Source organism: Liolophura sinensis, chromosome 2, assembly GCF_032854445.1.
Source record: "Liolophura sinensis isolate JHLJ2023 chromosome 2, CUHK_Ljap_v2, whole genome shotgun sequence".
Taxonomy (NCBI): Eukaryota; Metazoa; Mollusca; class Polyplacophora; order Chitonida; family Chitonidae; genus Liolophura; species Liolophura sinensis.
In genome coordinates, this window is record NC_088296.1 from 3,566,007 (window position 1) to 3,591,047 (window position 25,041).

The following is a 25,041-nucleotide window of genomic DNA, read 5'->3' on the forward strand; positions in this document are numbered from 1 at the left end:
GACTAAATAGATCTCAGACAGGTTGAAGTGTGACCTTGTGAACTGTGACTAAATAGATCTCAGACAGGTTGAAGTGTGACGTGGTGAACTGTGACTAAATAGATCTCAGACAGGTTGAAGTGTGACCTTGTGGACTATGACTAAATAGATCTCAGACAGGTTGAAGTGTGACCTTGTGAACTGTGACTAAATATATCTCGGACAGGTTGAAGTGTGACCTTGTGAACTGTGACTAAATAGATATCAGACAGGTTGAAGTGTGACGTGGTGAACTGTGACTAAATATATCTCGGACAGGTTGAAGTGTGACCTTGTGAACTGTGGTTAAATAGATCTCAGACAGGTTGAAGTGTGACCTTGTGAACTGTGACTAAATAGACCTCAGACAGGTTGAAGTGTGACGTGGTGAACTGTGACTAAATATATCTCGGACAGGTTGAAGTGTAACCTTGTGAACTGTGGTTAAATCGATCTCAGACAGGTTGAAGTTTGACCTTGCGAACTGTGGTTTAATATATCTCAGACAGGTTGAAGTGTGACCTTGTGAACTGTGGTTAAATAGATCTCAGACAGGTTGAAGTGTGACCTTGTGAACTGTGGCTAAATAGATCTCAGACAAGTTGAAGTGTGACCTTGTGAACTGTGACTAAATAGATCTCAGACAGGTTGAAGTGTGACGTGGTGAACTGTGAATAAATATATCTCGGACAGGTTGAAGTGTGACCTTGTGAACTGTGGTTAAATAGATCTCAGACAGGTTGAAGTTTGACCTTGCGAACTGTGGTTAAATAGATCTCAGACAGGTTGAAGTGTGACCTTGTGAACTGTGACTAAATAGATCTCAGACAGGTTGAAGTGTGACCTTGTGAACTGTGACTAAATAGACCTCAGACAGGTTGAAGTGTGACCTTGTGAACTGTGACTAAATAGATCTCAGATAGGTTGAAGTGTGACCTATAGTGAACTGTGACTAAATAGACCTCAGACAGGTTGAAGTGTGACCTTGTGAACTGTGGCTAAATAGATCTCAGACAAGTTGAAGTTTGACCTTGCGAACTGTGGTTAAATAGATCTCAGACAGGTTGAAGTGTGACCTTGTGAACTGTGACTAAATAGATCTCAGACAGGTTGAAGTGTGACCTTGTGAACTGTGACTAAATAGACCTCAGACAGGTTGAAGTGTGACCTTGTGAACTGTGACTAAATAGATCTCGGACAGGTTGAAGTGTGACCTTGTGAACTGTGACTAAATAGATCTCAGATAGGTTGAAGTGTGACCTAGTGAACTGTGACTAAATAGGCCTCAGACAGGTTGAAGTGTGACCTTGTGAACTGTGACTAAATAGATCTCAGACAGGTTGAAGTGTGACGTGGTGAACTGTGACTAAACAGACCTCAGACAGGTTGAAGTGTGACCTTGTGAACTGTGACTAAATAGATCTCAGATAGGTTGAAGTGTGACCTATAGTGAACTGTGACTAAATAGACCTCAGACAGGTTGAAGTGTGACCTTGTGAACTGTGGCTAAATAGATCTCAGACAAGTTGAAGTTTGACCTTGCGAACTGTGGTTAAATAGATCTCAGACAGGTTGAAGTGTGACCTTGTGAACTGTGACTAAATAGATCTCAGACAGGTTGAAGTGTGACCTTGTGAACTGTGACTAAATAGACCTCAGACAGGTTGAAGTGTGACCTTGTGAACTGTGACTAAATAGATCTCGGACAGGTTGAAGTGTGACCTTGTGAACTGTGACTAAATAGATCTCAGATAGGTTGAAGTGTGACCTAGTGAACTGTGACTAAATAGGCCTCAGACAGGTTGAAGTGTGACCTTGTGAACTGTGACTAAATAGATCTCAGATAGGTTGAAGTGTGACGTGGTGAACTGTGACTAAATAGATCTCGGACAGGTTGAAGTGTGACCTTGTGAACTGTGACTAAATAGATCTCAGATAGGTTGAAGTGTGACCTAGTGAACTGTGACTAAATAGGCCTCAGACAGGTTGAAGTGTGACCTTGTGAACTGTGACTAAATAGATCTCAGACAGGTTGAAGTGTGACGTGGTGAACTGTGACTAAACAGACCTCAGACAGGTTGAAGTGTGACCTTGTGAACTGTGAGTAAATAGATCTCGGACAGGTTGATATGTGACCTTTCTTTAAAATTTAGATCTGATTTAACACGGTAAAACCGTCATTCCATGATTCCCAGGGTCATTTTTGGCACCGAAATTATAAAATTTGTATTATAAAATTTGTCATTTTTTTTAAAGTATAATCATATGGTTCACAATTAATCGTTTAAACTTTTGAAATTTTTAAAGTCTAGATAAAGTCTAAGTAAAATCCAACTATGGCATAAAGAACAACATTCGGTCAGTGTTATGTTGGGAGGTGTCTGGGGTAAGCCACCGACCTTTTGGAAGCAGCTGACCATCTTTCCCAAATATGTGACGCACAGATATGCAGGGCTTATTGGTGTAAGACAAGTGATCCTCAATGAACATTAGACTACGCAAACATTCAACCAAGCCTCGTCCACCAAATAAATTCCCACGAACCGTGAGCGACGGGACGTATCTACAACTTCCCTGCCTCTGATCATTTGTGTCCCAGTGCTTGAAGGTCAAGCGCTTTTAACCACTTGGCCAAGGGCACCACTCGATCATGCTGATAAAAGCATGCTACATGTATTTATTTATTTATTTATTTGATTGGCATTTTACGCGGTAGGCCTACGTACACGAGGGCGGCCAGCATTATGGAGGGAGGGAGCGAGTATAGCACGCCGGAAACCCACGAACAACCGCACGTTGTTGGCAGACCTACCCACGTTCAGCCGCAGTGACTGCATTGGTCAGATAATATGGTCTGCGACATCTCCAGACCTAGTGCATTGTAAGAAAATACTTAAATTAACTCAGTTGTAAATTTATAAGTTCTTTATTTTAAACTTTTAATGTTGATGCCCTACTAAGTCTGGGCGAAAAGTTAATACACTGGTGCGGCGGTCCAGATGTTAAAACTGGACAAAGGGAGATAACTTTTGTAGCGGAATGTATAGGCAGAATACATTATGTTAAACGCACTTTGGTGGTGTAGGAACCAGAGCGACAGCTTCTTACACGGGAGATATGGGGATCAATCCCGAGCCGGGCAATACATTTTAAACCGAGCTATCTTGGTACTTTTCCGGGGGCCAAGTACAGGTCAGCCCATTGACTTGATATACGAAACGTCATTACTCATATCACGCGTCCGGGTTGTGCACATAGAGATAAGCTAGAATTTTATAGTTACGTCGGGATTTAGATCGGACTATACGGTAATCCATATAGAACAGAACAGAAAATATGTTCATTTCTTTTGTACATATGTGAATGTCTAAAATTGACGTGCACACAAGTATGTCGAGCTCGTTTAGTATATGATTTGACTTATTTATTTGATCGGTGTTTTACGCCGCACTCAAGAATATTTCACTTGTACGACAGCATTCAGCATTATAGTGGGAGGAAACCCACGACCATCAGTAGGTTGCTGAGAGACCGTCCCACGTACGGAGCTTGTTTAGTAGATATGTGAAATAAATTTTTATTTGCGGATGTGTTGTATGTATCCAGTTTAATTATTTATTTGTTTGTTTACGCGGTATACTCAAAAATATTCTTGAGTACGGCTTAAAGCACCAATCAACCAAATAAATACGTATAGATAAACTCTGTCAAAAAAGAAACGCAACCCCTGTCCTCGGATATCAAAAATTCGTTCGAATAAAGTTATTGCTTCCAAACTAAATTTTAACCAAATGTAATGAAATTATACACGTTTTTAATGAAGATTACCATCCAAACAACTGTCTTTTCTCTCCTAAGTGTATTTTATTGCTTATGACGTCATATTTACGTGTATTGCATAACACGAATTTCATCTAGACCTCTGGCTGATTCTGCGTTTTGAGACAGTCGTATGAACATATACGTTTATCCATTCCACCATGATGCTTTGAAATTTTGAAAAAATATGCAGCATGGACAATAGACAATAGGCCAAAAATTAGCTTTTTGAAAACATTATTAATTTCCCTTTTACATTTTTCTTATTATTCTCACTAATATCAAAGTTAGGTATTACTTTGTAATACAAGGCGATGCGAGGCAGCGAGCTAGGTAACAGCTAGGTAGCGAGCCTGGGTAACAGCTAGGTAGCGAGGTAGGGTAGCAGCTAGGCAACGAGGTGGCAAGGTAGCAAATCTACGAAGTTGCGTGGCAGCGAGGTAGAGAGGTAGCGTGGGAACGTGGTAGAGAGGTATCGAGGTAGCGATAAGTCCTCTATCGGCTTCCATAAATGGGCTTCACACAGGGTAAAATCTGGTTGAACAAAATCCTTAATACACCCTATTTAAAGACATATAAATTTAAACTGAAAAGCGTTCAGTTTAAATCGAAAACGTTCGCACTCCATACACTGAGATTTTCTCTGACGCTGTGTTGAAAAGCTGCAGATTTGTATGCATTTTCTATACCCTATTTAAACGCCCTGCATATGACAAACTACATATATGGGCAAACGTAAACACAAAGCATGAAGCCTGTAGGTAAATATCAAATTATACCAAGCACTTACGAAGAAAGAAAATAGAAAGGAGCTTTAAACTTCTCCTACACACTCTAAAAATTAGAGTTATGTAAACTTCTAATAACTGAGTTATGTTAAAGTCTAAACATTAACCTGTTAAATTTAACAAAACGATATGGGGTTTCATTATCCATTATGCTGTGATGGATAATGGAGTATCATGTTACGCATCACACACTACTACTTTACACTAACAAAAGTATTCTGCTGGAATACCAGAACAATATTTATTTATTTATTTATTTATTTATTTATTTATTTGACTGTGTTCTATGCCGTACTCATGAGTACGTCGGCCAGCATTATGGTGGGAGCTTACCCGGCAGAATCTATGCGTCGACACAGCCCGGAGGAAACCTGCGACCATCCGCAGACCTTTATACGCAGTATCTAGCTATAATATAATATCTTCTGTCATCGCTAGTACTTAGAGTGTACCTATATGTGCTCATAAGTAAACTGAGTAACGTTTGTGTGGAATTTGCGGCTTGGTCTGTGTTTGGTTTTGTAATTGAAGAGGTTTAGCTATATGTGTCGTCCTCTTTGTAGGCAGAGGTCAGTGCCATTTGGATGGTTAAGGGGCTCTAGATGGGTGGTATACAATGCGGAGAAATTCTACAGTGCAACAAATACATACATACATGTAATACGTGGCCAACCCACTCGACAGCTGATGTTCACCATATTGAGCCTCAAACCAAATCAAGTGAAACCGCTGTGCGGAGTACATAACAGGATATGTATACCCGTACATAAACAATCTAGGTTACATGTTCTTGCATGCACATGATCATTTCATACTAATCGGAACAAAGTTGAGACCGACTACCCCGGGGCACAGCTTTTACGAGCCCAAACCCCTCAAAACCACCAAACGATATCTTTCCCCGGCTCCGCGTAACACTTGTCAGTGGCGAGCCTCGGCTACAAGGGTGTGGCACTTTGCACGTCGGAAGGGTGAACGCGGTAAACTCAACAGCCGGCGTCTGTGTTAAGGCAAGGTAAGTATACATATATATGAGTGTACAAGTGTATATACAAAGTGAAAACTTCGTTTAGGTTGACTAAGTGTCTTGCAGCATTCACCGTGGGCGTACATGGCAGTACAGAGTTGACAGCAATCATTTACAGAGCTATACTTGTGGAAAGAAGTTAAATCTTTGGATGTTTATGTTCGCTGCATGTACGGAGGAGCAAACGCGGTGAGTTTGTTTTTTTAAAACAAAATTCTTTGTAGATATAGATCGATTGATTGACCTGTGGCTTCATATACTCAGGAATACTTCACTTATAAATGTACTGGAGACGTCAGAAGAAATAGACAGCGGTGTCAGTCACGGGTGTAAAACCACTGTCCCTTGGCAGGTCTACTAATCCGCTTATATACCGGTACACTACAGAACACAGAACTTTTGACAAAACTTAATTAGTGGCATTGGGCTCTGGCGTGCTGTCCTGTGACCCGTCAAAATGCATGTCAGTCATTGTAAAAGTATGCGTCTGTGAACTATAGGCCTATAGGCCAATAGTGTCCTCTGTGTAAAGACAACATACATATCCAGATTGCTCACGAACTATTGATGCGTTTTAATGACGCTTCAGTGTTCATAGACCCGCATGTCAATACACCATACACAGTCCTCCACTAAACACTAATTCAAGGCTGTTTCACACTCAACAACTCTATAGGTGTTTATATTCATACATGGTAATGCAACCTAAACACTTTGTACGTATACGTGCAGTGCATTTCTTTATATATGTGTATGTAAGCCGTATATAGAACGTATACACATGCATAAAGGGCTCTGTTGGCCTATACAGGGCCGACATAATAAGTCAAACGTTTACGAAACCGAGGCGACTTGAAATGATCCATGAAATCTGACCGCAGCTTCAGGTAAAGAGAAAGTAAAAAGTATCAATTAATAGAAAAAACACTGAAAACCACACCAGGTATTACTTTTGCTTATTTTGTTCGATTTTTTTAGAGCCTTTAATGTAGTGAAATGCTTGAATTGTATGGTGGTCTATATGGACCACAGTGATAATGTTGGATTCAGTATTATTCGGTTTTTTGAGGTTTCAACTGGAAAGTTTACTGTACTGTATAACGTCTACTCATGATAGTGTGCAGTTTACTATAGGGCAAAACCTATTCTGTTGTGTAAAGCCTACTGTAGTGGATCTCGTCTACTACGGTATAACGATTACTATAGCGTAATGCGTTTACTCTAATGTGACGCCTAATATAGCGTAATGCGCCCGCTGTAGCGTAATGTCTACTCTAACTTAATGCATTTACTAAATAAATAAATCCATAGTGTAACGCCAACTGTATAGTGTAACGTTAACTGTGTAGGGTAACGTCTACTCTGTAGTATAACGTCTACTGTGCAGTGTAACGTTTAGTGTATAGTGTAACTTCTCCATAGTGTAACGTCTACTCTATAGTGTAACGTCTACTATATTGTGTAACGTGTACTGTATAGTGAAACGTCTAATGTATAGTGTAACGTCTACTTTATTGTGTAAAGTCTACTATATAGTGTAACGTCTGCTCTGTAGTGTAACGTCTACTGTATAGTGTAGCGACTACTATATTGTGTAACGTCTATTGTATAGTGTAACGTCTACTGTATAAATAAATAAATAAATAGATAAATAAATAAAAAAGATAAATAAATAGATAAATAAATCCATAGTGTAACGCCAACTATATAGTGTAACGTCAACTGTTTAGGGTAACGTCTACTCTGTAGTATAACGTCTACTGTACAGTGTAAAGTTTAGTATATAGTGTAACTTCTCCATAGTGTAACGTCTACTCTATAGTGTAACGTCTACTGTATAGTGCAACGTCTACTCATGTACATTACCAACTAAGCTATTCCTATATTGAATGCGATGGGCTGGATAGAAAACGTGTGTAAAATTATTCTCACCCGAAGTGGTCGAGAAACCCCACTATAGAATTCAAATGTGTCTTTGGGCTGCATTTTGGTCTGTCGTCAAAAAGAAAATCTAGGAAAAAAAAATAAATGAGGGTTATTCTGGAAATAGTTTTCCGTGAAGCTTGCACTAAAGCTTACTTTATATTTTGTTATTTAACGCTTGCGTACTGAGCCATGGTGTCAAATAGTCACATCTGTGATAATTCATTTCCACTATTTTTTCCATTGTTTGTATAATATGGAATTTGAATCACTTCCAAGGCAATTCTGCAACAAAATCCCTTGATTACTGTGCAATAATACCTTTGTATTTGCAATGTATTCGGCAAATTATACCCTAAATATCATCTGGTCGTTTTTAGATGATCATCAGAGGCCTAAAAAAGTGTCTTTATGCAGTTATATTTTCTGAAAAGCCTCTTTCTTTTTTCTTTGGTAAGAAAATATTTTTATTTTCATTTTGTTCACCCATCCAGCTATTATGTTGTATTATATAAAACTTGTACTAGACGCAGTTTGAGCCTATATGTATATATTTTCCAGTTTTCAATATTAGGATATTAGAAAGCTCTCGACAAGGGGAGTAAGGTGCTACACTTCACGCAAACATGTAAGCTTTTACCAAGAACATTGCTAGGTTATGAATCTGGCTGTTATATTACAAGTCGGGACATTAAAGGCCTAGTCCATGGATTCGGTTAAAGAGTAAAACTCCACAGATGCGGTGAAGGGTGAAAATTTGAGAGATTCGGTCAAGGGAGAAATCTGAGAGATTCAATGAAGAGTGAAAGTTGATAGATTCGGTGAAGGGTGAAACCTTGAGAGATTCGGTGAAGGGTGAAACCTTGAGAGATTCGGTTAAGGGTGAAAACTTGAGAGATTCGATGAAGGTAAAATTTTGAGAGATTCGATGAAGGTGAAAACATGAGAGATTCTGTGAAGGGTAAAACTTGAGAGGTTCGATGAAGGGTAAAACTCGAGAGATTCGATGGAGGTGAAAACTTGAGAGATTCGGTGAAGGGTAAAACTTGAGAGATTCAGCGAAGGGTAAAACTTGAGAGGTTCGATGAAGGGTAAAACTCGAGAGATTCAGCGAAGGGTGAAAACTTGGCAGATTCGGCAGTGCTATATTGTACACACTAGTCGAAACAAACATTATTCATTATTTCATTGAAAAAAAGAAGAAATTTCTTTCTGTACCCAAGTGTAGACTTTCATGAAGTACAAACGACAAGGGTTAATAAGGAAATAATAAGTTTGATTATAACAACTACTTAGAGAATTAGCGGATGAAAAATAAATGAAAATGTATACGGTGGCCTTCTGGTATATTGTCGTCGCTGCTCTGATTTTACTCACTATACTGTGCATCTATCACACTGTCAACGCTGCTCTGGTTTTACTCTCTATGGTGTACGCCTGTCACATAGTCGTCGCTGCTCTGGTTTTACTCTCTATGCTGTACGTCTATCACACTGTCGTCGCTGCTCTGGTTTTACTCTCTATGCTGGACGTCTTTCACACTGTCGTCGCTGCCCTGGTTTTACTCTCTATACTGTACGTCTATCATATTGTCGTCGCTGCTCTGGTTTTACTCTCTATGGTGTACGTCTATCACATTGTCGTCGCTGCCCTGGTTTTAATCTCTAGGCTGTACGTCTATCACACTGTCGTCGCTGCTCTGGTCTTAGTCTCTATGCCGTACGTCTATCACACTGTGATCGCTGCTCTGGTTTTACTCACTATACTGTACATCTATCACACTGTCCTCGCTGCCCTGGTTTTACCCTCTATGGTGTACGTCTATCACATTGTCGTCGCTGCTCTGATTTTACTCTGTATGCTCTACGTCTATCACACTGTTTTTAACTCTGGTTTTAATCTCTATGCAGTATGTCTTTAATTATGCTCATTCTGTTGGCATTTTAAGCGATGAATTCTGCGCACTACATTTGTAAGTGTGTCCAAACCATTACATTTGTCCAAACTATATCTAGTCTACTCGCTCACAGAGTGGAAATAACAATTGACACATATATAACCGGAACTCTCTTAGGACATGTTACTTATATGTCGTCACCCCATATTGTAGTGGTTGGCAGGGCGCAATGACCCAGGAGCCTGACGAATGAGGTCGCTTTGAGTTCAAGTCCAGCTCACGCTGGCTTCCTCTCCGACCGTACGTGGGAAGGCCTGCAGGCCTGCGGATGGCCGTGGGCTCTGTCCCCACGATATAGAATATTATCCACGGTATAGTTACGGACATGATTCACAGTCGTTTTCCTGCTGTGAGTCGTTCATGGACGAGTCATTTGTTTCATCTATGTGTCGAAACAGACATTTGTATTCCAGCCGTCAACTAAAATGGACGTTCCAGGATAATAATCGCAAGGCCGATCTTCAAACAAACCACCAAAGAATTAAGAAAGTGTATAAAGTACGAAATTGAGACGGGAATCGTGCAAAGAGATGTTGTAGACGTATCAGTGAAACCAGTATTAAAATGGTGTACCATGCTAGTATATATTTAAGGGGTGACGACATGGATTAACAAAGGTTAACATAAAATGCTTACTGAGGTGTCAGAGCCTATTACAGCGCATCAGGAAAGAGGCAATAGCCTGAAGGATCTTAGCATGTTAAGAGATACCATGCTAGTATATAAGCTGTCGATAATAAAGTATGTATGTCATTTGTACTTTGATTGCAACTGCTCACTTCAACACGATGAATATCGGGCCCCTGGCCCCGGGTTAAGTGGATTCAGACACACTCATGAAACAGAGCGCCAGATTCTGGACGCTCAGTCCAAATTTACTTACAAGAGAAGTAAACTCGGTTTAATATTCATCGTAAAACTTAAAAAGCTCAGATTGAACTTACCTTTGATGGAATATCCTTAACATACTTTTTCTGGAGTAATAATTTGTGACTGAAATCCCAATTGAAATCGTCACACAACACACATGATCTAATAAATGCCACAAATCGAGATATGTACATGCCAAATGCAGGAGGCTTCCGTAAATTGCTGTCCAAGCAAGGGAAATTTACAATGTGAAAATTGAAACTATCCCTCTTGTCGCAAAGTCTGCGAGACATTACAGCGTTTTGGCGCTTTGTACAAATATAGGTTTTCACAGACATTGCTATATATGGATTGTTTAAAGAGTACATCTTCAACATACCGTTTAGTGAATGAGAAATATCGGGCCTGGCGAGTATTATTCTGTAATAGTATGTTGATGAGTTTGTTGCATAAATAATTCACGATGTAGTTACGCATTACTGTCTCAGCTGTAAGTTGTTCATATATACGGATAAGGTTTGAACGTGAAAGTTGTCAACATGTATGCGTAAAGTGTCAACATGTAACCGAGATGTCAACATGTATGTCGTCAACACGTAGAATGCCAAAGGCAACAGCATGGAGAGAAAAACCAGAGCAGTGACGACAGTGACGAAAGTTGGCAAATCGCCATACGTAACCGGTGAAATCTGGCTAATTTCTCAACGTGTGAACAGTTCACGCATATTATTTGCTCACGCAGGCGTAAGTTTACATGTATCGTAAAGCCACTGATACAAACCTCACCCTACTATAAGCTGTAGTGCTGTGAGCAGTAAATCGCGGAAAAACACCTGTGACTACCAACATTAAAGCCGTAAGGCAGACTGGGGACAGTCGCCCGGGACATCAGATCATTCAGCGGGTAATGCCTGCAAACGCCGATGTTGTGAACGTCGCCGACATTCAACTGGGTTCAGTCTGACTAATGTAAATAAACAGTGTGGACAACTTTGGCTAGCTGGCATTGGATATATCACCAGTGCATGAAATTAGTATTCATAGTCTTGCAATGATGTCATGGCTGCACTGAGCCAATCATCAGCATGCTCTTTAGTCACGTGACTAGAGTACTGGAGCTGAAAACAAAGCAAATTTAACCCAAGTGAGATAGGCATAGAAGACGATTTTGGGGTAAAAAAATAAAAAATATATCTTTTATGTAAAAAACTCTTTCTGGAAAGTAATCAGAATGTGTTCTCGCCTTCAAATGTGATAGTTTCAATGTCCTGTAGAACTTTAAATTTTACTATCGGCAAAATTCACTATTTCTATTTTATTTACTTTTTGATTGGTGTTTTGGGCCGTACTCAATAATATTTCACTTATACTAGGGCGGCCAGCATTATGGTGGGAGAAACCTGGGAATCCCACGACTATCCGCAGGTTGCTGGCAAACCTTCCCACGTACGACCGGAGAGGTAGATAGCATAAGCTATGTAGTTGTATAGATATTAATGAATCCTGGCCGTCACTATGTTGCTTACGACATGAATGACGGGTTAAAGCGTTACTGACCTGACCTCTTTCCACTCCCTCTCCCCTCATTAACTTTTCATACCAAGTTATTCTTTACCCCTTCCCACACCACCTCTAACATATCCGCCAGTGGAACTCATTCATATTGTGTGCCAAAACACTCATATGTGTCATGATATCTGGTTGTTTGCTTCCAGCAGGCCGGATCGAGGAGTGTGAGCCCAGTTGTATACAGACTAACCGGGCATCAGCAGTCTGCTGTACATGCGTCCAAGAGAAATCTACGAGATCTACAAATATTCAGGAAGTACAATACATCGCATGCTCAAGAACTGGATTGTGGGTCTTTTTCATCCGACCGGTGAAAAATTCTGTTTGCAGCCAAGGAAGTCCGATTGGTGGATATTTCAAGATTACAGCCTGATATAGTACCAAAATAACCCGGCGGCGCAGAGAGTGGTCTGAAACTTTTTTTAAAGGTCACCCTGTGTTTGTGAAGGAAATTGCTTTTAACAGGTTGCTATCGTTGGGCCAAAGATTGAAATCGAGAATGTCGTATTAAAAGGTGAAGTCAGCCAGACGATAAAACCCGAATCCCCTAGAAATCGACATCGGTCAAATTCGGAATCAGTTCAGCAACATCGGTGCCACTGTTCACCAGTAACAAGAAGGATTAAAACCGACTACTTCAAATGAGCATAGATCACCTAGAATCGACCGACTACAATAAAGTCGAATTTCCACGACCAGATGAGACAGATCTGCGAGTAAAATCGACATTTAATTCAACGCTTTGAGTCGATATTTCAGAGACATGAACCACCAATGCCACAGAAAAAGTCGACATTTTCGTAGTTAGAATCGACATTTCAACGACAGAAACCAACAGCCCCACAAAACAAGTGAACATTTCAAGTAAGAGCAACGACAAGTTCACGTGCTTGTATACAATATGGGTATGATTAACGATTTTTCGTCTGCCTCACGTTGGGGAAAGCTTCTTGTCTTAGTATTAATCCTGGGAACTACTGTGTTAGGTACAGGGATGTTCACATTAAACTGGGCTAAAGGGAGCGTCGTCCAGGCCAGAGATTGGAACAAAAACGTCATCTACAGCCGTAATCTCAGCGACATCTTCGAGATCTCGTCCCAGACGGGATTGTGGGAATTCTGTACTTCACTGACGTTTAAAGAAAAATACCGCCGAAGTCCAAGTTACTACTACAAGGAGATTCTGCAGAAGTCTGTGTCCGGCTGTCGGCGAATCAACGTGGAGAAAGGTGAGTGAGTCTGGCACTATACACTGCAAAAATATTCTCTTCCAAGGAATCAACAAAGAATTAATGCTTGGAATTTAATCTGCTTATTTAGAGTTTTGTCGTGTTCAACATTATTTCTGGTCATTTTATGGGAGTTATTCTAGTTGAATACACTGCAAAATATTCTGTTAGAAAGAACCCAAAGAGATGTTTTAAGAATGTAAAGCTCTACCCAGAATAGTTATATAGTAGCATCTAATTGATGTTCTACAGGTTATTTTTTTTTCACCCGTCTTCCCCTTCGTTGTCATAATGTATCAGTTCCTGTCACGAATTAGTGCGGTCGTATGTTCGATTAATTTTGAGCTAGTAAAATCGTATTTCAGACTTCACTATCTTCCCAGATGTCTTGTTTTTTAAAAAGAAAGACAAAAAAAGAATATAACCTGAGCTATTAAGGAAGAGAGATGAAAACAGACTTAAACGTCCACAGCCATTTGTTTTTGTTTGTTTTGGATAGAACTGAAAACTTTTTGTCTAGTGTTACTACCTACCCCACCGTTACCAAGGCAACAAATTATGACTTCACTTCCAGCAAAAACAGCACAAAAAATAGGGGTCATGCTAGATTTATTTTTTTGATATATATTGTAAAAAAAAATGCGCAAGCTGCATGTGGAGGTATGGCATGGTGCCACGCGAAAGTTAGGGGATGTATATTTTTGAGGTTGAAGATGACAAATTTACTACATATACAGTAGGGAAAATCAGTGCGCTCGTGTAACCTATAGAGCGCTCGTGTAACCTATAGAGCGCTCGTGTAACCTATAGTGCGCTAGTGTAACCTATAGAGCGCTCGTGTAACCTATAGAGCGCGGTGTAACCTATAGAGCGCTCCTGTAACCAATAGAGCGCTCGTGTAGCCAATAGAGGCTGTCTCTCCAAGTGACGTCAACTGCTGACATGGCTTACCACGACTTGGTGGACTTGGTGCAGCAAATCCATGCAAATTTCAAACAAGTTTAAAAAATATTTTTACAAATATACTTTCAGATCAAGGAAGATGAATATACATTTACCTTACTCTAAAAGCACATCAAAGCTGCCCTCAGAATCGAAGACCTTCACTATCCAATGAGCATACATTAAAAACGTATTCAATTGGGATTTCTGTGGTCTCTTCACTGTCAATTTTCAGAAAGCTGTAATCGTTATTCTCGCTTAGATGATTACTGCAGGTTACCAACACAATAATGTCAAAGGTGAAATGCGCCCTCAGGCCGTCAATGCTTTCAGATATTGCCGCTTAGAGCATGTTTTCTTGTGCACTGAGATATACATGTCTATTAGGAGTGTATCAGTATAACCTTTTCAGTGATATACTATACCATTACATGCAAAACTTGTTCTATGGCTTTATTAAAGAAAGAGCTGGCTTCCACGGCCTTGATCGAGTCAGGTTTTGTGTGGTACGTGGAAAACGGCTGTAGTTTACAGCTGATTGCGGCGTCCAGTCTGGCGTAAAGTACGACGTTACGTGCGCCGTCAAGTATGCGAAACTGTAGTATAGCGTGCATGCAACGACTAAGGAATTACGACTTGTATACGTGATACCATGAGTTGCTGAAGGTTTGCCACACGCCGACACCAAAGCACCCTGGTAATCTGAATCAGTGGGGGATTCCCCATGGAGACATTCGGCGCGTCCATTACGTTTGTGGGGATGGGTGATGAGGTGCTAAGTGTTTAAGGTGCAATCAAACTATGGCCCACTTACATATTTACTCATACATCTATATACTATTCCTTACCAGTGGCGCCATCAAGCACCAGCACTTCCCTCATTCAGTTATAATCCAGCCCAGCTCGTGTACATGTATATTCACACTTCTGGTACAAAACCTTGTCAGTTGTACAGTTAATATTTCCGTTGGTGACACATTCTAGCGCGAGACAACGTTATTTTGGCATCGTAAAATAACGATACTTGTCTTGTTAATGAACAAGTTCGCAAAATTGAACTCTAACACAGCACTAAATGTGTCTGTAGTAAAGGGAAACTTTCGTGCCAAAAGCAATTCAGGTCCAAGCTGTGTAGTCTGTAGTTCATTCCGGCATTTACGATGACGTTTTGTACACAAACTCGTGACGCATTCCTCTTTAATTACTTGAGAATAATGGTCAGTTCATCTTGGGAACACGTCTTCGCGGTTTGGGTGTTATTTTTTAGCCGCTACATAAATCTCTCTGCCCGTCAGGCGGTGGGTTGGTCAATTTTTTGGTATCCTTTCATCATGGGCCAACGATATATATATATATATATATATATATATACTTTTTTTTTTTTATAAATGTCGCCAATTTGCGATTTTTTCATTCTAACACACATCGTCCGCGAATGGTCAGGTTGAAAGCAAACAAAGACTTTATACTAGAGCTGGGAGCAGGATTCAAAGCTGAAACAGTATACAGTCTTCTCTCCCGGGAGAACCCATTATACCTGTCGGCCGGCGAAAATGTGTATACCTTTAGGCGAATGAGGGATGAAATTTGCAGTAACGTGCATGTCAAAGCCAACATACACACATTGGTATGGCCGGTCGGGTCGTCAAAGTACATACCGCTCCTTGACGGCTCTGTAATGTGTCAACGCTGCTGACACTTTTTTTTAAATAAATGAACGAGAAAACCGGAAATCTTCACGCAAATGTATAACTACTGAGTTATGCAGCAGTTCTACCACCAGGGTCGCGGAACAGTCATAGCCTCGTGCCTTGCTGGGAAAACGAAGAAATATGCCAGCGTTACTTAGAACGATCAAAGTGTGATGCATTTTGTGGTCTTTGATATGTGTGTGACGAGGCAAGCGCATGACGAAGACCGGTCACATTTCACTTACGGGCTTGCCCTATGTTTTGTAGCGTAATTATGTACGAGGATGTAATTGTTTAATGCACGCATGTAGATAAGGTACTATTATGACTGTTAGCGCGTACTGATACAGGAGCAAGATTTACGGAGGTAATTTGCGTGATTATTGGCGTAATAACACATAAGCTGTATTTATCCGCGAACTAAATGGGTGTTTAGTATATAAGCACAAAATTGGGGATATATGGTCCTTTCGATAGCAAACTAGGGTTGAATACTTGAAAATGGTTCTTGTTGCTGCTACGCTTTTAGCGTAATGAAGCCTATAACGACATTATCTGCACTTATAAGTTCTCTAGCATTTCCTACCTTTCGTTAGCAAACCAGCGTCGGGTCATTCCCAAGATTTTAAAAGTGGTACTTGATGCTGCCTCGCTTGGTGCTCATTACCGACAGGTTAGAACAAGGAAGCAGGACTGGCTGGCCCGGTGTCAGTATAATGTGACTGGGTCGGGTGTCATGTCTGACCGGGTCGGGTGTCATGTCTGAGGTCTTCTGCATGATATTTCACTTTGGCGGCATGGACGCGTTTCAAGCCTCAAGTGTACATACACACATACATATATCTTTCGTTAGCATATAATCGATCAACGTTGTGATCACTGTTCAGGATAAATTATCTGAAAAAGTAATGCTGTTACGATACAGACTAGATTCTAGCATCACTCAGACAACAGACTTTCTGTTAAAATTTAAAAAATAATTTTTTGAGTATACTGCAATGTAGTGCGCTGAAGTTTTGCACTCGTGTGTCTCTAATGCAGGCGAGCTCTTTGGTATGTCCTTCTTACGGAATCCATTTTCATCTAAAGTGAGTCTCGAAATGAGGTCTTGGGTGTGATGGGTTGAATTATCCAACTGAACCCGGGTGTAGGCGTTTACACATGCGCTTTGATTCTCCAGACTGCTGCATTCTACGCGTTGAATCTATGCGTCGAAACAGACACCCGTAGACCAGCCGTCACTCAGTAAAGACGTTTCTGGTCAATAATCGCAAGGCCAATTTCCAAAACCGACGTATAACACAAACCACCAAAGAACTAAGAAAGTATGTAAAGCATAGAGTCACATTTTTTTTTAGTAAGGCATGTTAAAATAAAAATATGACGGAATTTGGTATAAAACATTCCACTTGGAAGTTACGTCATAGTAATCTACTGTATGTCAACATGGGAATGAACGTAGGTATGAACTCTTTATTTTATTACATACAGAATTTTGACCTATTTAAACACAATACATACTGTAGCGCATAGCCTGGAGTCTATACCATACATTTATCTGTAAATCTTTAAGTGTGCATGTCTTGTCCAAACTTGAAACAGCTAGACAACAGGCCATATCCAATCAGTATATCCGTTCTCTGAAAACCGATAAATCATACAACACAAATCAGCGGAAAAATGCATTGTTTAAGAAACTTTTCCAGACGGGTTTTAAAACACCCTATCGATGTCATGATATTTGCAAGTTCAACGTTGTCTAGGCTATCTTTGGATACAATAATTACTTCTTCCTTGCAATTATCACGAAAGACGGAAGCAGATCATAACCGTCTCTTTATATATTCAGTTTGTGTGGGTGGGTGAAAGGGAGGGGGTGGGGGTGGCTCAGTGGCCGTTGGGGATTGGCCCCCCAGCACGGAGCAATGACCCAGGAGCCTCACACCAATGCGGTCGTTGTGACCAGCACATGTTGGCTTTCTCTTCGACCGTGCGTGAGAAGGTCTGACAGCAACCTTTCTTTTCCATTCCCCAAGCCGGGATTGAACCTCCGCCTCGCGTGTTTCTTGGTTTGGACTGTCACAGAGCCATGTCCCGCTTTTCTGTAATCGTTGTATAGGATTCTCATTCCGGTAGTACTGTTGAGGTAGGCTTACAGTGTAGTACTGTTGAGGTAGGCCTACAGTGTAGTACTGTTGAAATAGATTTACAGTGTAGTACTGTTGAGGTAGGCTTGCAGTTTTAGTACTGTTGAGGTAGGCTTACAGTGTACTACTGTTGAGGTAGGCTTGCAGTGTAGTACTGTTGAGGTAGGCTTACAGTTTAGTACTGTTGAGGTAGGCTTGCAGTGTAGTACTGTTGAAGTAGGCTACAGTGTAGTACTGTTGAAATAGACTTAGTGTAGTATTGTTGAGGTAGGCTTACAGTTTTGTACTGTTGAGGTAGGCTTGCAGTGTAGTACTGTTGAGGTAGGCTTACAGTTTAGTACTGTTGCTGTAGGCTACAGTGTAGTTCTGTTGATGTAGATTTACAGTGTAGTACTGTTGAGGTAGACTTACAGTGTAGTGCTGTTGAGGTAGGCTTACAGTGTAGTACTGTTGAGGTAGGCTTACAGTGTAGTACTGTTGAGGTAGGCTTACGGTTTAGTACTGTTGAGGTAGGCTTACAGTGTAGCACTGTCAAATCACCACTTTTTATCCGCCCCTCCCCATAGTCCACACAAAATCATCCGTCACTGTCTTGGTGGACTCATAGCACCGTGACTCACCCACAAAGCTTGGCCAGGGGTTTACAGCGGCAGACGGGTGTTCACACTGTACAGGACGTACATTTTGTTTGAACAAGCCCATCTTCCTTACAAGTCCATATTGTGATAAAAAAAAAACATGAAAGGGCTCCAAATAATTTCCGGCTTGGGCCCTGGGCAAAGCTTTTTGTAGAAAAGCCTGTCACGCCTACAGAGAGAAAGTCATGTAGCACGCTGTGGTAAGGAGCATGAAGCTTTGACGGGATAGGGGGTGAGGGAGCCGAAAGACAGACAGAGGGGAGGCGATCTGTTTTGGCTTGAACAAATAAATATCAACAGGAAATTCTAATTGATCTGGTTTTACGCATTCAGTGTATTCTGTCTCATACTAGATTTAATTTTAAGATATTCTACCCATAAACTTGTTGATTGTAACAAACTATTTATAATAAAACTAGTGGCAAGGATTTTCCCTCAAACGCCCTCACTCTAAGTTTCTTAAAATTTACAGTGAGTACAGTTATCTTATAGGAAAATAAGGATGGAATGGCAGTCTGCCACACACATATGCCTGATTCTGCTAAACCCTGTGATACCTATCGCGGAGTTCTAAATTAATGGTATTGAACAAGAACGCCCCGTTAGATATACGAACGCGTACATATTTATTCGGATAAATAGTCTGATTATCGGGGGCCTCCGTGGCTCAGGTGGGGCTGTGAGTTCAAGTCAAGCTCATGCTGGCTTCCTCTCCGGCCGTACGTGGGAAGGTCTGACAGCGGGTGGTCGTGGGTTTTCCCCGGACTCTGCCCGGTTTCCTCCCACCATAATGCTGGCCGCCGTCGTATAAGTGAAATATTCTTGAGTACGGTGTAAAACACCAATCAAATAAATAAATAAATAAATAAATAGAACGTTGTTTTAGAAACTGGTCTTGGGGTTGATGGCCCAAAGCGCCCATTATGGTTAACGCGGCTGTTATACAAACGTCCGTGCTGATGCCAATGATCACACTGAAGATGGCACATTGAAAGATGCGACCGTCTTCGTTTCCACAAACTAAGTTTAATTCATTTATTTGCTTGAAATTTTACGTCATGCTTAAGAAGAGTGTTTCATGTAAACGGTGCGGTATGAAGCTCGTGCATGACGTCATTAGCGTTGAGCGTGTCGTTGGCAGAGAGAGTGACGCTCCGGAGAACTATGCCATCGAGTATATCAGTTTATTTATTTGATTGGTGTTTTACGCCGTACTTAAGGATATTTCACTTATACAACGGCGGTCAGCATTATGGTGGGAGACCGGGCAGAACCTGGGGGGAAACCCACAACCATCCGCAGGTTAATGGCAGACCTTCCCGCGTACGACATGAGAGGAGCCAGCATGAGCTTGAACTCTTAGCGACCGTCGAGTGTATACCCCTCCGTTATATTTGGGCGTAGGATGTGCTATATAGTGACGATGATATTCCAACTGTCAATCTGGTTGAAATGAGAAGTTTAAGTCATCCTATTCACTTTTCACAAGATAAAATATAGTTACGTGTAATATCATATTTTTGTTCATATTATTATGATATTCATACAATTTTGTTTTACTGTGCATGAAATAAGGTAAGGATTATAATCAGTATGCATGTACCTACACTCAAAAAAATAATCCGTTAATTTTAACAGAAAGTCTGTTATCTGAGTGATACTAGAATGTATTCTGTTAATATAACTCACAGATTCTGTTAATTCAAGATAACTATTCTATTAGACTAACAGTATATTATGTTGCTTACGACACAATATTGTGTTTTAATAACAGAATTGACTCTAGCATCACTCAGACAACAAATTTTCTGTTATAATTAAAAGATTAATTTTTGGGTTGGAGTCTTGTATTAACTAAGGGGATTTTGGACCTACTCATGACCAACTATCACTTCAGTTTTCACAGTTTTAACCAAACATAACTGATGAATATATGCTGTGATTAAAACATCTATTTTCCACGTAAGTCCCAAGAAAAACTCCCCTCCTCCAGGCCCTCTCTTCCTCCCAGCCGTGCATCTTTCTCTCCAGTCACCTGCACAGGTGAGACGTGTCGTTGTGGTTTTATCCACAAACTCTGAGGTACAACAACGTGCTTATGCCCTACCCCCCAAAATCAGTTACAATGCACTCATCATTTTTCCTCTTCTTGCCCCCGGGATTTCATCATTCTTCTCTCTGAGGTAAACCGCTGTGACGGAACCTGCCCTCGAGGAGGCATGTGGAGTGGGGAAGGTTTAGATGACAGTACAGCCATTCTCCAACCAATGAATACGACGTTATATTTATTTAGTAATTATTTGATTGGTGTTTTACGCCGTACTCACAATATTTCGCTTATACGACGGCTGCCAGCACTGTATGGTAGGAGGAAACAGGGCAGAGTCTGGGGAAAATCCACGACCATCCGAAGGTTGTTGGCAGACCTTTCCACGTGCGGGCGGATAGGAAGCCCGCATGAGCTGTACTTGAACTCACAGCAACCGCATTGGTGGCTTCTGGGTCATTGCGCCGCGTTGGCGTGCTAATCCCCTCGGCTACGGAGAGTTATATAAGGGTTATATAATTAATAAGTTAACAGAATGTCTGTTGTCTATGTGACGCTAGAATATATTCTGTTATTATAACATATTATTATTGTTTAATATTCAACATAACATCCCGTTAGTCTAAAAGAATCTCTATGCTGAATTAACTGAAGATGAATGAACAGAACACTATGTTATAATAACAGAATACATTCTAGCATCACTCAGGCAACAGACTTTCTGTTCCAGTCAACAAATTAATTGTGTAAGTGAAGGTAGAAACTTAACCTTAAGAAGCTGTAAACCTTAAGGCTAATTTTTATTTTATTTATTTATTTGTGTTCAAGAATATTTCACGTATACGACGGCAGCCAGAGCTCTGCCCAAATTCCTCCCATCATAATGCTGGTCTCCGTCGTATACGTGAAATATTATTGAGTACTGCGTAAGGAACCAATAAATAAATAAAATAAAAACCTGCTATCGCTACTAATTAATTATATATCAGCTTGTAGTTGCTGGTTGGATGAAAAGCTGTATTGTATCATAAATGACCGCTGGTATGCTAATTACAAAAATTCAATCGCATTTATGCAAGAAAAAAAAACTGTCGTAAGCCTAAAAGGATTTTTTTTTGTCTCCCATTGTAATCTAAATATTTGTGTGGCTTTGTCGAATGATTGGGGAAAATTACCGGTGTTTTCGTAATGAACATTGCCGCTTAGGTTTGCTGGAAGTCTGCGGTTACATACACTCCAAAAATTAATTTGTTAATTTTAACAGAAAGTGTGTTGTCTGAGTGATGCGTAATGTATTCTGTTATTATGACATTATATTGTGTCATATAGAATTTTTATGTTGGATTAATAGAATATATGTGTTACATTTAACAGAACAATCTGCTGCAATATCAGTATATATTCTAGCATCACTCAAACAACAGACTTTCTTTTAAAATTAACTAATTTTTTGAGTGTATGTACATACCTGGGAGATAAAGATCTAACGCTAATTAAATAAACTGAACGGTGTCGTAAACGTTCGGACTTTTTTCACAGCCTCTTTTGTTGTCAGCCTGCACGCGTGATCTATATAGGGAAGATGTACGTGTACGCACCAGTAATGATTATCTCATTTCATATACATGCGTACAGGACGGGTTTAATCACTGTGCATCTTGTTGACTCACTGGGTAATTGGTTAGTTGAACTCAGGACATGTAGCAAACGGTTCACCTTTAAACGATGAGTTATATATTACGTCTGACTCAAAACATTTCAGGAGATGCAGAGTCAAATGAACATAATGCAACGCGCAATTTTAGAGAAATGGTTAAGTTTTTGATAATTTTTATATGCTTTTCACTTTTGGTACGTTCCATTAATACCTCACATTTGCTGGATATAGCACCTATTCTAATGCTGAAGTTGTCAAAGTGGATTTATTGAGGGATGGGTGGGTTGTGGGATGGGTGGATTGTGGGATGGGTGGTTTGTGGGATGGACGTTTTTGACTTTCTGTTATGGAATCCTGCGTCACCAACTTTTGCCTCCTGTTTCTGATTTCGGATATATTGGCTAAATGGGAACCCTTTGGAATGAAGCTATACGCCTACTGTTAAGGATCTTTTCGACCTAACACTAATGTCCTAAAAAGAACACTTAACACCCTGTCACCTGTACGATATACGATATACTACCAAAGTGGTTCTGCATAGAACTATCGTTCAATGCTGACAATCATTTCAGAGCCTTATATTCTTAGTTAATATAAATATACCGACGGAGTATAACATACAAAAGTGTACTGCATAAAGACAAAAATCAGAGCAAAGGCGACAGTGTGACAGTTGGCAAATGGTCTCGCGTAACCGGTGACATACGGCCTTTTGTCAAATTACCTCTGTTGTGTTTTCATTGTAACTGTTCATCTAACTGCTTAAAAAGTAGCAACTTACATGGTCGTTAAATAGCACCATGACTTAAACGGAATTAGATAAAGAAAGTGCAATTATGTTAATTGCTCTTGAAATTACATAACCGAATAAAATGTGTGTGGATTGAATAAAATATCCAACACTATAATCAGCTACCTTTGACCTCTGATTCCCTCTGTCTTGTAGATTGGCTGAGGGCTGTCCAGGTGATAATGGCGTTGGCGTTCCCGACCGCCATTGTGTCGGTGCTTCTGATTGGCCTGTACATATTTTCCCCGCAGAAGTATCGGGTCGACAAAACGTCCATAGCAACAGGAATCGCTTCATTTCTGTCGTGTGAGTATACACAGTAGTGTGAGGGACATTTTTTAACACAAGACCGCGGTTCACCTACAAAAATATTCGGTTACAATAACATAGCAAGTCTGTATATAACAGAATATTCTGCAGCAATGACTTAAACCATTCTGCCGTCATTCAGAAAAAGACAATATCGTGTAAATTTAACAGTTTAATTTTTAAGAGTGTGTTGATATTAAACCATATTATTACATATCTTATTTAGTGTATCTAATGTAGTTAGGTTTCTTTTCAATTCCTCAAATTTTAAGAATTTAGATGCCGACCATGTATACCTTGTATATATTTCAGATAATTAGGGTGTGTGAATGAGAGGGTTGAAGGAAGATTGGCTCTACACTAACTGCTGTTAAACGTGCCACGTATTTTCTGCCATCAGAAAGCGTAATTATTAATAAACAAGATGATGAAAGTTTTAGTCCGCTAAGTACGGGTGGTGTGGGCGAAGTGGCAGTCCTCCTTCCCCTCCCTTGTCCAATTTCTCGTGTATATGGTGCGTATAGCATTCAGTATACTAATTTATATATGACGCGCGAATAAACACTTAAAAAGGTCTGACGAGAGAAACGAGTTCACGGGAGTTCCGATGGAGGGTTGGGCAGGGGATGGAGAGGGGGTACATGGGGTCACTCGCGCATATACCCGGAAGTTGGAGTTAGAAACCGGGTGGTAACACCAACTTCCGGTGTATGCACTCGTGTCTTTCATAGGCCCTATATAGCATATATTTGCCTTTTAAGAGTGTAATTATAACTGAGAACTGTTTATCGTGTTACAGGTGTCCTGATTGGTGTAGGCGTGGCTGTGTTCGGTATCCACCTGAACACGGAGGGCCTCGCCCTCTCTCAGTTTGATTGTTATTACCTCGACTTCTTCAACTTCGCCGCCATTGACCTGTCCTGGTCGTACCTCATCACCTGCTTTTCAGCCTTCATATTCCTTACCGGAAGTTGCTTGTCTTACTTCCTGACCCTGCGCACTCGACAGCGAGAACGAATGCGCCGGCGCAGTGAGTCCCGGAAATCTGCCAGTCGGAACACCCCTCAACTGTTACAGCAATCGAGCCAAGTTAGCGACAATGTGTTCGCGTGATCAGAATACGTGGGAAGAAAGCAGGAAAAATATTCTCAGCCACTGTTCGTATTTGTGACGACATGAAGCCGATGTATTCAGAGCGGTTGATTCTTATTTGTTTGGACATGTCGGCTGAAACATTCCAAGTCGCTACCACGAAGTTCTACATCAGTGGTTTTCAGTGTTTAGGTACGGAATCTCATGAAAACGTGCAATTACATCTGAATTAAGTGCTATCCATCCAGAGTGATCTCCCTTTACTCGGATGGTCGGTGATTCGTACAGTTTGTGCCTCTGTGAAGGTCTGTGAAGACAGTCAGCGGTTCGCACTTAGCAGTTAGCTATTCGTCGGGGGAGCCGTCCATATTTTTCCTTACATATATAATTGATTTATTTCGACTACTGTATAAATATTTGAGTGGTTCTTGATGGCACAATTATTTTTATACTTACCACTAGGGGACTCTGTTACCGACACCACTCGAATAGCTAAGTGAATAACTAAGTGAGCCGCCAGAGCCACAT

General features: G+C 40.6%; 1 protein-coding gene across 1 annotated transcript; it reads left to right on the forward strand.

Annotated features, from left to right (window-relative positions):
- Positions 1 to 5,437: 5,437 nt before the first annotated feature.
- Positions 5,438 to 24,947, forward strand: LOC135462894 (uncharacterized). The gene is made up of 4 exons (XM_064740192.1): positions 5,438 to 5,640; positions 12,118 to 13,200; positions 23,269 to 23,418; positions 24,221 to 24,947. The coding sequence occupies exons 2-4, from the start codon at positions 12,873 to 12,875 to the stop codon at positions 24,532 to 24,534; spliced, it is 792 nt and encodes a 263-aa protein (XP_064596262.1). The 5' UTR covers positions 5,438 to 5,640; positions 12,118 to 12,872; the 3' UTR covers positions 24,535 to 24,947.
- The last annotated feature ends 94 nt before the right edge of the window (positions 24,948 to 25,041 follow it).